This window comes from Chrysoperla carnea, chromosome 5, assembly GCF_905475395.1.
Source record: "Chrysoperla carnea chromosome 5, inChrCarn1.1, whole genome shotgun sequence".
NCBI classification, from domain to species: Eukaryota; Metazoa; Arthropoda; class Insecta; order Neuroptera; family Chrysopidae; genus Chrysoperla; species Chrysoperla carnea.
In genome coordinates this window covers 66,125,178-66,140,193 of record NC_058341.1, presented here as the reverse complement: position 1 = coordinate 66,140,193, position 15,016 = coordinate 66,125,178, and the positions used below count along the sequence as shown (strand labels likewise).

At 29.5% G+C, this 15,016-nt stretch overlaps 1 protein-coding gene across 1 annotated transcript in view; it reads left to right on the top strand.

Moving 5' to 3' along the window:
• Positions 1 to 8,773: 8,773 nt before the first annotated feature.
• Positions 8,774 to 15,016, top strand: part of LOC123300846 (PTB domain-containing adapter protein ced-6-like) — a 146,968-nt gene continuing 140,725 nt past the window's right edge. Inside the window, exons 1-2 of the mRNA XM_044883497.1 lie at positions 8,774 to 8,917; positions 12,617 to 12,783. Of these exons, the coding sequence (XP_044739432.1) occupies positions 12,729 to 12,783 (55 nt within the window). The 5' untranslated portion in view covers positions 8,774 to 8,917; positions 12,617 to 12,728. The remainder of the gene's footprint in view (positions 8,918 to 12,616; positions 12,784 to 15,016) is intronic.

Here is a 15,016-nt window from a genome sequence, read left to right as displayed (position 1 = left end):
TGCAAGTGCTGCTTATGAATTTGATAATATAGATATCTCTCTTCAATCATCAATACTCGTAACTATAGTCGTCTCTGTTCATCAAATGTTGGATCTTCGATGAACTAATAATTAAATTAAAATTTTATTTTATATCATCCACAACCTTATATTTTTTTATGTTATTATTATAAACTACAAGATTATCTAAATATTTTAGACAGTTTTTTATCACACTCTATAGATTTTTTGATATAGAAATATCCAATTGAAAAGGATAAGATTCATCATTTTTTCAGCCAACTTTGAACGATAAAATAATAATAAAAATCCTGGAGACCTAGGCATTTTTTGTGATTTTTAGAAACTTTTTTAATCAAAAAATAGATTTATAAAGTTTTATTTAAATCCCTAGTATTAATCAATCCTTGCATATCTCCTTAATTGTTAAGAGAGCTCGGGAAAAACCACCAAACAATAAAGATTTTCTGTTCTATACAAGCTAGAAAGTGGAATTTTTGATCGGTGAAAATCCCACCCTATTATGCGGTTTTTCCCCTTAATTATATATTCAATACTACTTAAATAATTATTTAATACCTTATATTTATAAATATTAACCCAGAACTGAAGTACGTTAAGCTGAGCACACCATCTTCTGCGCCCTCTATTTCAAAAACGGTTGAACGTATAAAAAAAAAAAAGTTCCAGACAAAATTTGTAGAAAATTTTATCTTCTACAACTTTTATAACGAACGTTAATACGATTGAAGGTAAAAGAAACGAGATATTCACAAAAACTAATTTTCGCGATATTTGCCCTTAAATATCTAAGGATGCGCATGCGTGACCATATGTGACTTTTGAGACAACATTTGTACTTTCAAAATAAAGGTTTGTACACAAATATAGCTTATTTCGTTAGATTTCGAGGTGAAATCCTAAGATGATTGGAGTAACTCAATATAATTAGGAGGTAAAAATAAGAATAGCAAGTGAAAACCAACAATTGACTGAGTTAATTGTTGAAATACACCGTGTAGAAAGTGTTAGATATCAGTGTTTGTATTATTTTAATAAATTAGAAAAGTTTAAAAAACCAACACAGTTATATCGGCGTTTCGGCCGCTATTTGTTTTGGTTTTCGAAAATTTTATTATTTTCTAGAATTGTTTTTCAAGAATCTTTCAAATGACCACCAGCTGAAGCTACCTACAAATTTACAACTGCCAATCTTTTATAGTCTTGGAGAAATACCAAAGTTTTGTCCTCATTTACTGATTACTGATTAATTCTGAAAAAGTCTTGCTCTTACTTTAGCTAAATTTTCATGAAATCTCTGATAAATTCTGAAAAACTCTTCTAGAACATTCTAAAAACTTGTAAAAATACAGTAAGTAAGTTTTACATAGATTTTTTCATACTTTTTCAGAATGTTTCAGAATTTATAGACTTACTCATTCTTTTAGAATTGTTTTCCAGAACACTGCAAGAGTAAATTAGACTACCGGCAGAAAATATTTCCACCAGGGTAGTCACAACTGGGATTATCTTATTCCCGGATTTTTTCGGTTATCGGGAATTTTTTTTTCATTTCCGGGTATTATAACGCCTAAATTTTTAGTAAAACACCATAATTTCTTTATTTATTTATTATACATTAACCAAAAATATATTTAAATTTATAATCTTTCTTGGGAACTTTGAAATGGGAACTTGGGAAGTTTTTGCCAAATCTAGCCGAATAGTTACTTTGAGCTAGCTTTCGTCGTCGTAAATGACGGTGGAAAGTTCATCTATTTCATTGATTATTTCATCCTCTTCACTATCGGAATCGCTCTCATCGTCAAATATTTCGTGGCCTTCTTTTTATACCATGTATATATGAAATATACATAGTATTATAAGTTTAGTCCCAAGTTTGTAACGCCTAAAAATATTGATGCTACAAAAAAAAATTGGTATAGGTGTTCATAAAATCATCTAATTAATCCATTTCCGGTTGTCCGTCCGTCCGTCCGTCTGTGGTCACGATTACTCAAAAACGAAAAGAGATATCAAGCTGAAATTTTTACAGCGTGCTTAGGACGTAAAAAGTGAGGTCAAGTTCGTAAATGAGCAACATGGGTCAATTGGATCATGGGTCCGTAGGACCCATCTTGTAAACCGTTAGAGATAGAATAAAAGTTTAAATCTAAAAATTGTTCCTTACAAAAAAATAAACAACTTTTGATTGAAACATTTTTTTGTAAAGATTATTGTTTACCCGTGACAGCGCAAATTAGTTCTAGTACAAGATCCGAATTAGGGTCGACCTTCACCCATCTGTTTACCGAATGAAAGTAATTTTTTATGAAATGTAAAATATTAAAAAATATTCCGGTAACGGGTTGCCTTAAAAAATATGGTCCAGACCATTTTTAATATAAATATCAAAACTTGGAAAGCTTGTAAACATTATTTTTGACCAATATTTTGTGGCCAATCATATGCCACCGTAATTGTAACAAAATTATCTTTATTTAGATATACGAGTCAATGAATTAACAGATGAACGTAATTACTATTCACAACCTGTATAAATGCGATAATAGTGAACGAAAAAAGGCAGACAACATAGCTGCTGCATATTCTTTATGGCTTTTACTTTCGAGTAGATCAAAATTCGTTAGATATGCAAGTCAGTGAAAAATTTCTAAAAATTTTACTCTTGATATTTTCACTAAAAGTAGTCTGGACCACATTTTTTTAGGCAACCCATTGCAGGGATATTTGTTAACATTTTATATTTCATAAAAAATAACTTTCATCCGGTAAACAGATGGGTGAAGGTCGATCCTAATTGGGATCTTAGACTATTCAGAACATAATTGATATGTGTTATATAACACATAGTATCAATTATTTGCATAGCAACAACATATATATTTCAAACATATACGTCACTTATAAGATTGTATTATTTGTTTGTGTATAACATAGTGTATCCGTCCGTCCGTCTGTAGACACGATAACTCAAAAACAAAAAAAGATATCGAGCTGAAATTTTTACAGCGTACTCAGGACGTAAAAAGTGAGGTCAAGTTCGTAAATGAGCATCATAGGTCAATTGGATCTTGGGTCCGTAGGACCAATCTTGTAAACCGTTAGAGATAGAACAAAAGTTTAAATGTAAAAAATGTTCCTTATCAAAAATTAAACAACTTTTGTTTGAAACATTTTTTCGTAAACATCACTGTTTACCCGTGAGGGCGACAATTAGGGCGGAAATTTTATAATATGTACTATACTTGATTATCAGTTATGTATGTGTCACATGTTTGTATGTGTAATGTGATAAAGAAATCAACATTGACTATGCATGGTATTTCAACAATTAACTCAGTCAATTGTTTGTTTTCACTTGTTTATGGATAATATCTGTTACAGCTAAATGGATGTAGCAACAATGTGGTTATCAAAGCTCAAAGTGAAATCCCTAACGAATTGATCTACCATATGTTTAACTTCAAACGCATCCTATTTACCAGGAATAAATACAAGTCCCAAATGAACTATTTTCCCATCAGCAGGCAAGTTTATGTTCAAGTACCGTCGATTCCTTAGGCTGATCCATGTATCTAATGTTAAGCCGAGCCTCTAATCAGATTTTATTAAATTTTGCAGCTCTTTTATCATCTCTGACAAGTTAGACAGTTAGGCGAGGCAAGTATCATCTCCAAATTCTTATTCCTCGCCCGATTTTATGCTACTCCGCGAGAGTGTGGAAGGGATATCGAGATTTTCTCAAAATTAAAAACGAGAATTAAGGAAGCTCTATTTCGTTAATGTTAGGTTTCTTCTGCTTAAAATTATATCTTCTATATCACTCTGATCTTTATATGTGGTAGCTTCAATGTTTCGGACCTCTGTATATTTTTTCGATAATGCTAGCTGAGGTGCCAGCATCATGGAGACAGTAATAGATAATCGTTAATAGAGGTGTCCATTTACAGAGGTCTCTGTAAGTCTGTAGTATGGAATCATAATTTGTTGAATGTATTTGTTGAATGTGTTACCGGATTATTTAATAATCGTTTGTTTATAATAAATTTAGTTAGATTAAAAACTAACGATACATATCGAACGAACAATAAAATTTGCAAATGCTTTTATTTTCGCTAGTTTATATACTTTAATTTTGTGTTTAAATAATGTATTTTAAATTTATAAATATGTATAAATTACAAATTTATATATATTTAAAACAAAGTTGCTGTCAATGAGTGAAACGGAGCCTGTGTTTGAAGCGAGACGTAAACTGATAAATAACCAGAATTACTTCCATAAACAACAATTTACCACAAAGCAACAAAGGTATTTAAGTGGAAAATATGAAGAAGTATGAACGGACAAACTAAGAAGTTAAGAGTGTAATCAAACAAATCAATTAATAAACAATCATGTTAACTCTTTCCTTCCATCTTTTCTCTTTACATCTTCACGTGGTTTATTAACGCGATACGTCAGTGATGATAAATAAAGTTTATAGTTTTTTTGTGTAATAACAAGCATTTATTTTTTTATAATAAAAGGCATACTTGAAGTAGTTATTTTGATTAATAATATTGTATTTAATAGATTTTTAAGGCTTATTTCGTAGACACTCTCAAACTTTTCATTTCGATTTGTTACCCTATAGACTCAAAAACTTATCACATTTAACAATGGATAGACTGTCAGTTAGTGACAGAAAAAAATAATTTTTTACAGTTTACCAATGATAGCAGACATATATTCAGCCACTAGTAGCTTTAGGGGCGACCACCCGAATTATCTGGTTTTTCGGGGCCCCGTTTGCCAGCTCAGCTTAGCCACTTAATTGGAACACCTATCGATCTAAAGGAAAACTAACATATTTTGTATTGTTACAGCAACTGACTTAGCATCCGAACTTGATACGCAGCCATTTTTAAAATCATAAACGCGCATAAGGTTCGAACCAAACCGGGTGAAGACTAACGTAGACCGGGTGACAAGGCTACCAATGTACCAAAAACTAAAAAAAAAATTTTCGAAGTGTAGTTTTTTAATTCTCGCTTGGACGGACACTGTGTTTATATCTATAAAGGAAAGCATAAATTTAATCAAAAACGTCCAGTCCGCCACCAAATTAGCAACGAGTAACATACACAATAATAGGAATTACGAATAGCTAATTCATACTTATGATGACTACTTGGCATCGAAATATGTATTTATATAATAAAAAAAATTGATCTAGGAAATTGGGGCAAAAATCGAAATTTATTTATAAAGGAAAGATTTCAACAGATTCAAGACTTCTTACGTGGAATTTCTTCTTTAACATAAAAAGTGAAATTTACATAATTTAAAAAACCCCCGACAAATGCGATTTATTTTTTGTAAACCGATTTTTGGAATCTTAGCTATAATATGTTATCAATCAAATTGGTTCGACCGTTTAAGGGCTACGCTGTTACTGAGAAACACACGGAAGCACAGATAAGCACTTTCAACTTATAACACTCCTTCTTTAATCAACATCAAAGTGATGGTCACTCTCCGTTAAATTACCTTTCAAATGAAACCAAAAAAAAGTAAAATCGGTGCATCAGTTTAGGTACTATGATGCCACAGACAGACAAACACACAGAAACACGCACATAGCGGTCAAACGTATAACACCCCTTTTTTAGGTCGGTGGTTAAAAAATAATCCAAATAAAGAAGAAATAATGCGACATTGTTCTGTACTGCAAGAAAAGTTAACGGCCAATTTTAAATCTAATGTTGATGGAGATTTGTTGTGCGATAAAGTTTTAGGTTTGCAACACTATCTCGAAGACAGCCAGGCCACCTATCGAAACATTTTTCAAAAAGTACAATATTCAAGAGCTATAACCCAACATCTGAATATCTGTTAACTAAACCAGTGACTGTTGCAAGTGACGAACGCAGTTTTTCTAATCTAAAATGGATAAAAAAGTATACTTGCGGTCTACAATATCTCAGGGTTACCTAGTTTGGCCGCGCTGCCTATTGAAAATGAAATTGCAGAAAAACCTCGACTTTTCCAGTCCTACCAGAGTGTTTGCTGACAACAGAGCTAGAAAAATATAGTTATAATTTTCTATTAATTCAATAAAAATATGATACTAATTCGAAATATATAGGGTGTATTCCGAAATATACACCACTATAATGACCAGTGTTGCACATAACCTATAAAATATATTATGACACATTGTCATCATTATAATTAAATATGCCATAATATATTTTATAGGTTATGTGTTACACTGGCCAGTATACTGATGTATATTTCAGAATATACTCATAATCAAAAAAGTATACCCAAAAGAGCGCCAAATGCAATACTCACTCGGGCCTCATATAGCCTTAAGCAGTAGAAAAATGTTAAAAATAACTGGCGTAACGCATTAATGCATTGTTAATAATAAGCATTCGTTTGTAAAATAAAGAAAACAACTTTTTACAGTCTGCCATTCATTTGAATAAAAGGCAATACTGTTCTATACACTAAAAATTTGTTGGCAGACGGTTTCTCGTATACAAACTTAAACATAAAATATTCTGCCAATAAATTTTTAGTATATTGAACAGTCTTGCCTTTTTTTTTCAAATAACCTCCATCATTGTCAGACTGTAAAAAATTGATTATTTTTTTCTGTCACAAGCTGACAGTCTACAAAACTAAGCAGTGATTGGACGATAGCATGCATGTTCGTTTGTATAATAACAGCTGAAAATCGTTAAATTGTAAGTTGACCGTAAGCCATTGTTAGTTTATAATACTGCGAAAACAATTTGTGATCGAACAGTAAGATTTACATTCTAATGCATTTGTTTTAAACAAATACGTTAGCACGTAAATGTTATTGTTCGTATACAATCTATCGAGAGTTTACAATATGACTATATTTATTATAAACAAACGCTTCTTAAATAATCCGGTGACATATACAACACACATATAGAGTGCGTTCCGTTATACACTGCGAGCACTGCACAGTGTTCTTATTGGAGAGAAATTCGTTCCGTTACTGACTTCCACTACACTGCCGCAATACTGTAGGATAATTAACGACGTTATAAATCACCGCTAGTTTTCTATTGCGAGTACTGGCGTTTTAGAGGTAAGGTACTGCCAGTGTTTTGGTCACGTGATCAATCCAAACAGCGCCAGTTTTATAACAATTCGCGTCAATTATTAATATAAATAAATTATTCATTATAAAATTATAAAATGTTGACTAAATTTTTTATTAATAAAATAATACAGGTTATATAGAAGTTAGTTACTCTTGTCTATAATGCACTAAATTACAGGAGTTATTTTTTTATTTAAATATTTTCAGTATCACGTATTGAATGTAAATGCACAAAATCCTTACGAAAATATGCGGGGAAGTTTGTTTTAGGCCATATCTCCATAACCATGCACTTTAGACCAAAAATAGAAATAATCTTTATTGTAGATAAATAAATGATCTACCTTTTTTTGTAAATTAATTTTTTCTTCTATCACTAACCGTTTATGACTTATACGACTATAACAATTTACTTATTGATTATTTGACCGATATCTCTTCTAATATTTGTTTAAGCAAGAAAATGATAATAACTTAACTTTTAAATCTATAAATTTTCTAAAATTTTTACTTTAAACCTTTCTTCTAAAATTAATATTTATGAAGCTATAACGCGTTTAATGTTGCAAACACCGGGTTCAAGATTAATAAAAAAGAATTATACATAGTGTAAAGATAAAAATTCAATAAATATATGAAAAATGTTAATGATAGTAACATAATTAGCAATAAATAATTTGCCTTCTTACCTGGAAAAGCAGCCCCCACTCCTTGAATTTTTTTTAAGATAAAAAAACAAATTGACTAAAAAGATAGGAAATTTAATAATTATCTACAAAAAAGGTTATTACCATTTTTGGGTTAAACTGCACGGCTGCGGGGCTATAGGGGGTAAGGGTTTTTCTCAAAATGTCGGCACTTTCCCCTTCCAAATTTGTAAGATTTTGTGTTATTACATTTAGTAAGTGATAATAAACCTATCACGAACTGTTTTTTCTGTCCTGCTTGTTTGTTGTTTTTAGCCACGGGTACAGCGTAAATCCGCACGGGTCAAGCTAATTATAAATAAATAATTTTGTCTTCTAATCCTGAATTTATTATAAATATTCGTCAAATATTTAATTAAACAATGGGTGTGTTCCGCAATATTCACCATTATACTGGCCAGTGCTCATGACGTCAGAAGTCGGCGCCATAGTGTACTGGTATACTACGCCATATTGTACTGATAAAACGGGTATGATAGTGTACATGTGGTTACCGGGTGTTTGTATAAGAAATTTATGTATTTATTGTTCATTAGGAAGGAATGGTGGCACCTGAAAAAGACTTTCTCGTAATTGACGCATACTACAAGAATATATATTTAAGAATATATACACGCACTGGCCAGTATATTTCGGAACGATTCACCAGTATGGCGTCGGTTTATGACGTCATAAGCACTGGTCAGTATACTGGTGAATATTACGGAACACACACAATATTAAAACAAAAATTTATTTTCTTTGAACAGCGAACTTTTTAATGAAAATTATTTCGCAGTGTATATCGGAACGCATCCATAGTTTGATGGCCGCTGGGATATAGACCATCAGTATAGTTGGTATTGGTATGGTAGCAGTGACTCGAACTACTAACTACACACTTACATTATACATACACAGTACACACATAAACACTAGAGTGTGGTACTAGAGTAAATGTGTCTCTCAGCTCAGTCTCAGTTGTTGTCAATTCAATTGTAGCGTAGTGTTTAGCGTTTGGAGAGTGTTGTTTTTACTCCAGCTCATATTATATTGAATCTTGTTCACGTTGTAACAAGTAAGTATACACATCTTATGCTATCTACTCAACTAATATTATTATCAAAAACATTGACCTTTTTTTTCCCCGTCTGAAAAAAATCACTAATTTTATTGTTTTCTCATTCATGAAAAATAGTTCTTTGGTATACAGGTGGTTTTTGTTATAATTTTCTGCACAATTTTTCACAGAGCACTTTCTAAAATTTTATTTGATTGTTCTCAATATACAATAATATCAATTGCATTCACCTAATTTCTGTGTAAATAACAGTTATTATTAAATAATAGATTTTATTAATTAAATCTGTTAATTAAGCAGATTTTCAACCGTAATTAACGTTGCCACATGTAAATATTGTACATTTTTTTGCTTTAATAAACAAGTTTATAAAAACAACTTTTGTTATTCGAACCAAAAATATTTAGAGTAAACTAAAAAAACTTTTTTATTTTTCGAATCGAAATTAGTTGATTTTAAAAAAAATAATTTTTTGACCACTGACCTTAATTTTAGAATATATTAATAATTTGTTTAAATGGTTTTTATTTATTTACATGGAAAAATTTTTGTTAAAATTTCAATGCCAAATTTTTTTATGTTTTGATTTGAGCATTTAGGTGGTTAAATTCGTAGAAGTTATTTAATATGGTTATTATTATAATAAAAAATTAAAATTAATTGATACAATCCATACCTCTGCCCATTAGTGTGTGTTTATTTGAATTTAGATGTACCGTCAAGGCCTTTAAAACATTTCCGGTATCACATTATATATCATTGAAACTGGTTTTATTTAGATTTGTAAATAAAAAGTAATGCACTTAGATTTGATTGATTAATTTAACTTTTTTTTATTTTTAATAATAGCATTACGTACAATTGTGTTTCATTCTAAAAACTTGAATCTATAAAGTCTTGTATTATATATTCGTTTAGGCGGTTGGTGAACTGGAACATTGTTATATAATTAAGGGGGTATTCTGGTCTAAAGGCCTAAATTATAGTCATTTTTCAAACTAAGATTATAAAAAAATTAATACAAAAATTTCCAAAACAAAAAATTTGTAATTCTTCAAATTACAGGCCGGTAAAATTGTTAATTAGTAAAGCTATCGCTACCGTCTGGCCCTCAACCAAAAAAAATTAAAATAAAAAATACACAAAATTACGTCGGGATTAAAAAAAATTTTGTTTTGACTAAAAATTGGAATTTTTTAAAATCCAAGGTCCAGACGATAGACAGAATTTATAAAGAAAATTCCCAACAAATTTCAAAGAAATCGATTGAGTAGAACTTCAGATACCATGTCAGTATCTCCGAAAATAACTCCAATTTTGAAAAATTCGTTTAAGGACATATTATTAAGGATTTAACCTTTTTAAAATATGAAAAAAAATTCTAGACCAGAATACTCAGTCTTAATGCGTAATCAGATCTCCCAATGAACAAATTTCGTGGCAATTTCGTTAAAATTTATTAAATCTAACTAACCGTTTATGACTTATACGGCTATGAAGATTGATTATTTAACCGATATCTCTTCTAATATTTGTTTAAACAATAAAATAACAATAACTTATTAACTTTTAAATCTATACATTTCCTACAACTTTAAATGTAAACTTTTTTTTCTAAAATTAATATTTATGAAGTTATAACGCGTTAAATGTTGCAACCACCAGATGTAAGATTAAAAAAAGTAGTATCCATAGTCTAATGATAAAAATTCAATAAATATATGAAAAATATTAATCTTAGTGACATAATTAGCAATAAATAATTTGCCTTCTTAGCTAAAAAAGCTGCGACCACCCGTTGAAACTTTTTGTTAAGATTAAAAAAATTTAATTATCTACATTAAATATTATTACTATTTTTGGCTTAAAGTGCACGGTTAACGGGGTTATAGGCCGTAACGGGTTTTCTCAAAATAGCGCCCCTTTTCTCCTCCAAATTTGTAAGGATTTTGTGTATTTGCATTCCGTACCAGACAATAAATCTATTTTTAGAAAAAATAACTCTTGTAAATTAATGGAAGAAAAAATTCTCGTTTACCTGTAACTGTAATGCAATATTAAGGAGTAATATCTTAAACATATTAATTTTAGAAAGAAAAGTTTAAAATAAAAGTTTTAGGAAATTTGTAGATTTAAAAGTTAAGTTATTGTTATTTTATTGTCTAAACAAATATTAGAAGAGATATCGGTCAAGTAATCAATAAGTAAATCGTCATAGTCGTACAAGTCATAAACGGTTTGTGATACAAAAAAAAAAAATTTTTACAAAAAAGACAGGAAATTTAATTATCTACAATAAAGACTAGTATCATTTTTGGTCTCAAGTGCACGGTTATGGAGATATAGCCGAAAACGCTTTTCCTTAAAATGTAGGCACTTCCCCCGCCTATTTTTGTAAGGATTTTGTGCATTTATATTCAGTACGGGATACTGAACCTATTTAAATAAAAAAATAACTTCTGTAATTTAATGTCGAAAAAATTCTCTGTAGTCTGAGGTAATTAGCTTTCGGAAGAAATGCGACTTAAAACTATGTCATTATTGCATTTAATCAAAAAAAAAAAAAAAAAAAAAAAAATACGCTTAAAGTTTATTGATAATTGCAAGTCAAAGTCAATAACACTTTCGAATTAAATGCAATAAAGCTGACGATTTTCGAAAAAATGGTTTCGATGAAGGATGTTAATTTTTTTATGACGATTAAGTTTCTAATTTAAAGTGTTATTGTATCTCTTACCGTTTAGGATCTAAATTGGATATAAATATACCCAAAGAACTAGTTTCAATCTGTCAGAACATTATGTCCTCCATCAAACTTTGTAACTTTATATTATTTTTTGATTGGTTAACTACAAAACGAACTATTAGACATTATAGATTAAAATGGTCCACCCTGTATATTTATAATTTATTACTCGAAATATCTTAATAAGCTCTGTCAAAATTTTTTTATAAAAACGATGAAATATTGTTGCAATTTTGAAATATGTTTAATTTTTTTGTTTGCAATTATTTCCGGTAATGAAATAAAAATTCTTAGCCTCGAAATTTGTTTATGATTACATAACATCTTTGCTTGTATGTTATTAATAATGTTGAAAAAATTTGACCGCCTCGAAGTGTTTAAATTTATTATAGCACTGTAACTCTCCCTTAAAAAGTTTTTTAAAATGGAATAAGAAGCAAATTTTTAATAAATTTTCGAACATGATTTTAATGGAAATTGTATAGTATAATAAACTAAAGACCAAAATTCGATATATTTGCTTGGCGTATATATTTGCCTGGCGTTTAAAAATGGCGTACTCAAGATGTAAATAAATGGGGCAATTAAATCCAGCAGGAATCGATGCATGAGAATCAGCAACTGTTCCACCCTAATTCTTGTATATCTTAAATGCGACACACTGTACAAAATATAGTTAATTGTTATTTATATGGTTAATACAATTCGAAAATCGTAGAATTCGGTCTAAAACCGGAGGGTTGGGACAGCTCTATAATAGTTGAGTGACAAAAATAAGTGTGAGTTGCAGTACTATTAAAGATTATATAATTTTTGTTTATTGGAAATTTTACAAACGAAATCGTGTCTGAAAAATGATGAACCCCCCTTTATTAATAATAACCTTACTCTATTATTTAATGAACGTTGGACTAATTAGTGATTACACAACGTCTGTTTTTTTTTTCTAGGTGTTGGTTTCTTTCTCTGTTCTTTGTACATAAAAAGTGGTGAAGTGTAATAATAAATATTTCTTTTAATTTTATTCAAATTTTATTGTGTTGAGAAAAAAATATAAATAAAATGAAAAAGAAGCAAGCATCAGATAAAGTTCAAATACCTTATGGAAAAAAATCTGGTAGGATAATATTATTATTTATTTATTTATTTATTTAAGGTAGTATGGGTAAAATATAAAAATAAACTTAGAACAGCTAACCTTTTATTCTATTAACGATAAGCATCTAAATAATGTTTTATTCAAGTTTGAGGATGCCTTTGCGACTTTTTTAATGAAATATTGAAAATTAAAAATCGTAGTTTTTACATTCTCAATTTGATCCCGTCCATTAGTCTTTTTACAAGACCAAAAGTCTCATATTTCCAAAAAACTGTGTTCACATAATAGTCTAGTCTATCTATTTTGAGCTCAATGTTAAATTTTAGTAAAAGAAAAAATTTATTACAAAAAATTTTGGGTTTATTATTATCAGTCAAATTCTGTTTTAAGAGCGGGTTTTTTTAATTGTCAATGCATACGTTCTACTGACTTAGTACTCTAGCATCATCCGGATGACCGTAAAAAAAACGATTTTGCTCGCAGTTTGGAAATAATTTTAAAACTTCTAGCACAGTTTTACGAGATGCCCAAACAAACTTGTGAAAAAAAAATCCTCCATCCACAACTAAGACCTTACTAATAGTATAAACTATCAACTAGAAGCAATTATATTACATAAAAAATTGAAAAAATAATTAATATAGTGTTTCAAAATGTTTCGCAACTGATTTTTCGACCGATATTCCGCATGTTATCGATCAATTAATCAAGCGCGCAATATCCGCACATATTCAGGTGACTATTAAAGAAAATTTTAAGCACAGAAACGTTTATAAAAAAGCATGCGTATATGAGCTATTGGAATTTAAAGAAACATGGCTTTTGGTCGATAAAAGCGATTTTTGCCCAAACTTTTCAATATTTTTCAAATTTGCAAAAACGATCTTCTTGGGCATATTAAGGACAAACTTTTCACTAAGGGTCGTTTAAAAATATATTTTTTTCAAAGAGATATGGGCGTTTCAAAAAAATGCAATTTTTAAGTTTTTTTTCAATAAATTTTTTATTTTGTAATTTTTTGACATCTAACTGGGCTAAATCGATTCGAAATTAATAGTTACGCATTTTTTGTTCGAAACTTTTTTTTTATACAAAGCGTATTTTTTAAAAAAATCCTAAAAAAACTGTTTTCGAGCAACTTTGGCAGCCATTTTGAATGTCATCCCGTAATTTAAAAGTGTAAAAAAATAGTGCATTGAATTCTACGGAAAATTTACGACTTTTTACATGTATTGGTTTGCTGTATCTTGACTATGGATCGAAAAATTTAGATTGACCAGTCTATAATAATGCACCAAAAAAAAGTTTAAAGAATTTTTATATATAAAAAAGAATACATGTTATCGATCATTATCAAAAAGTATGAACGATTAATCATAAATCACATTGTAATTTCCGTATCTTACATTATGAGTATGATAACTTTAAAAATCATTAACAGACGTCGTTGACATCGGTTGACAAGTTTAATTAATATGTCACAAAAAATTGTTTTTATTAAATAGACAATCTACTCCGCAAATTTTAAAGAATCATCACTCGGCGCTTTAAACCGTTGTAACGTTGCCAAATTTATTATTTTCATTATGATACAAAAGATTTCTAGAGTATAATATGTCGATAATATAGGAATTATAACTAGGTACTATAACTAATCAAATGAATGGTCAAAATACTTTTTTTTTTTGTAATAGAATTTTATGTATTATTAATTGTTATAAAATCAGTTCAATTATTATGATAAATTATGGTAATGTGAGTGGATATTAAATTTTGTAAGCTATTTAAATTTTTGAAAAAAACGATGGTCTGTTGATGACCCATACTACCTTAATTACATATTTATATAGGCTGTTTAGAAAGACAATGTATACAGTGTTGCTTAAGTTTTTTTGATACCAAAACGAAAATGTTACAAAAAAATTAAAATTTTGTGTGCCCATTAATGAGTATTTGATACGTCTTTTGTATAAATTCCAAGTCGATTCTATGTACGGTTTACGAGAAATTAATTATTAAAAGCAGCATAAAGGAGGTGCACTCAGCCTCTGAAATTGAGGAGTTGATAAATGAAATATCAGCGGAAAGGTGGTAAAACACATATGGTATCACAATGGGCTCTACAACCTACGTGTGTCCTTCGTGGACAGCCAATATAACCTAACCTAACCTCCCTTTAGTATTTTTATGTAACTTTTTTAATTTTTAGATTATGTATATTGCAAAAACTTCCCTTTTAAATTTTCTAAAA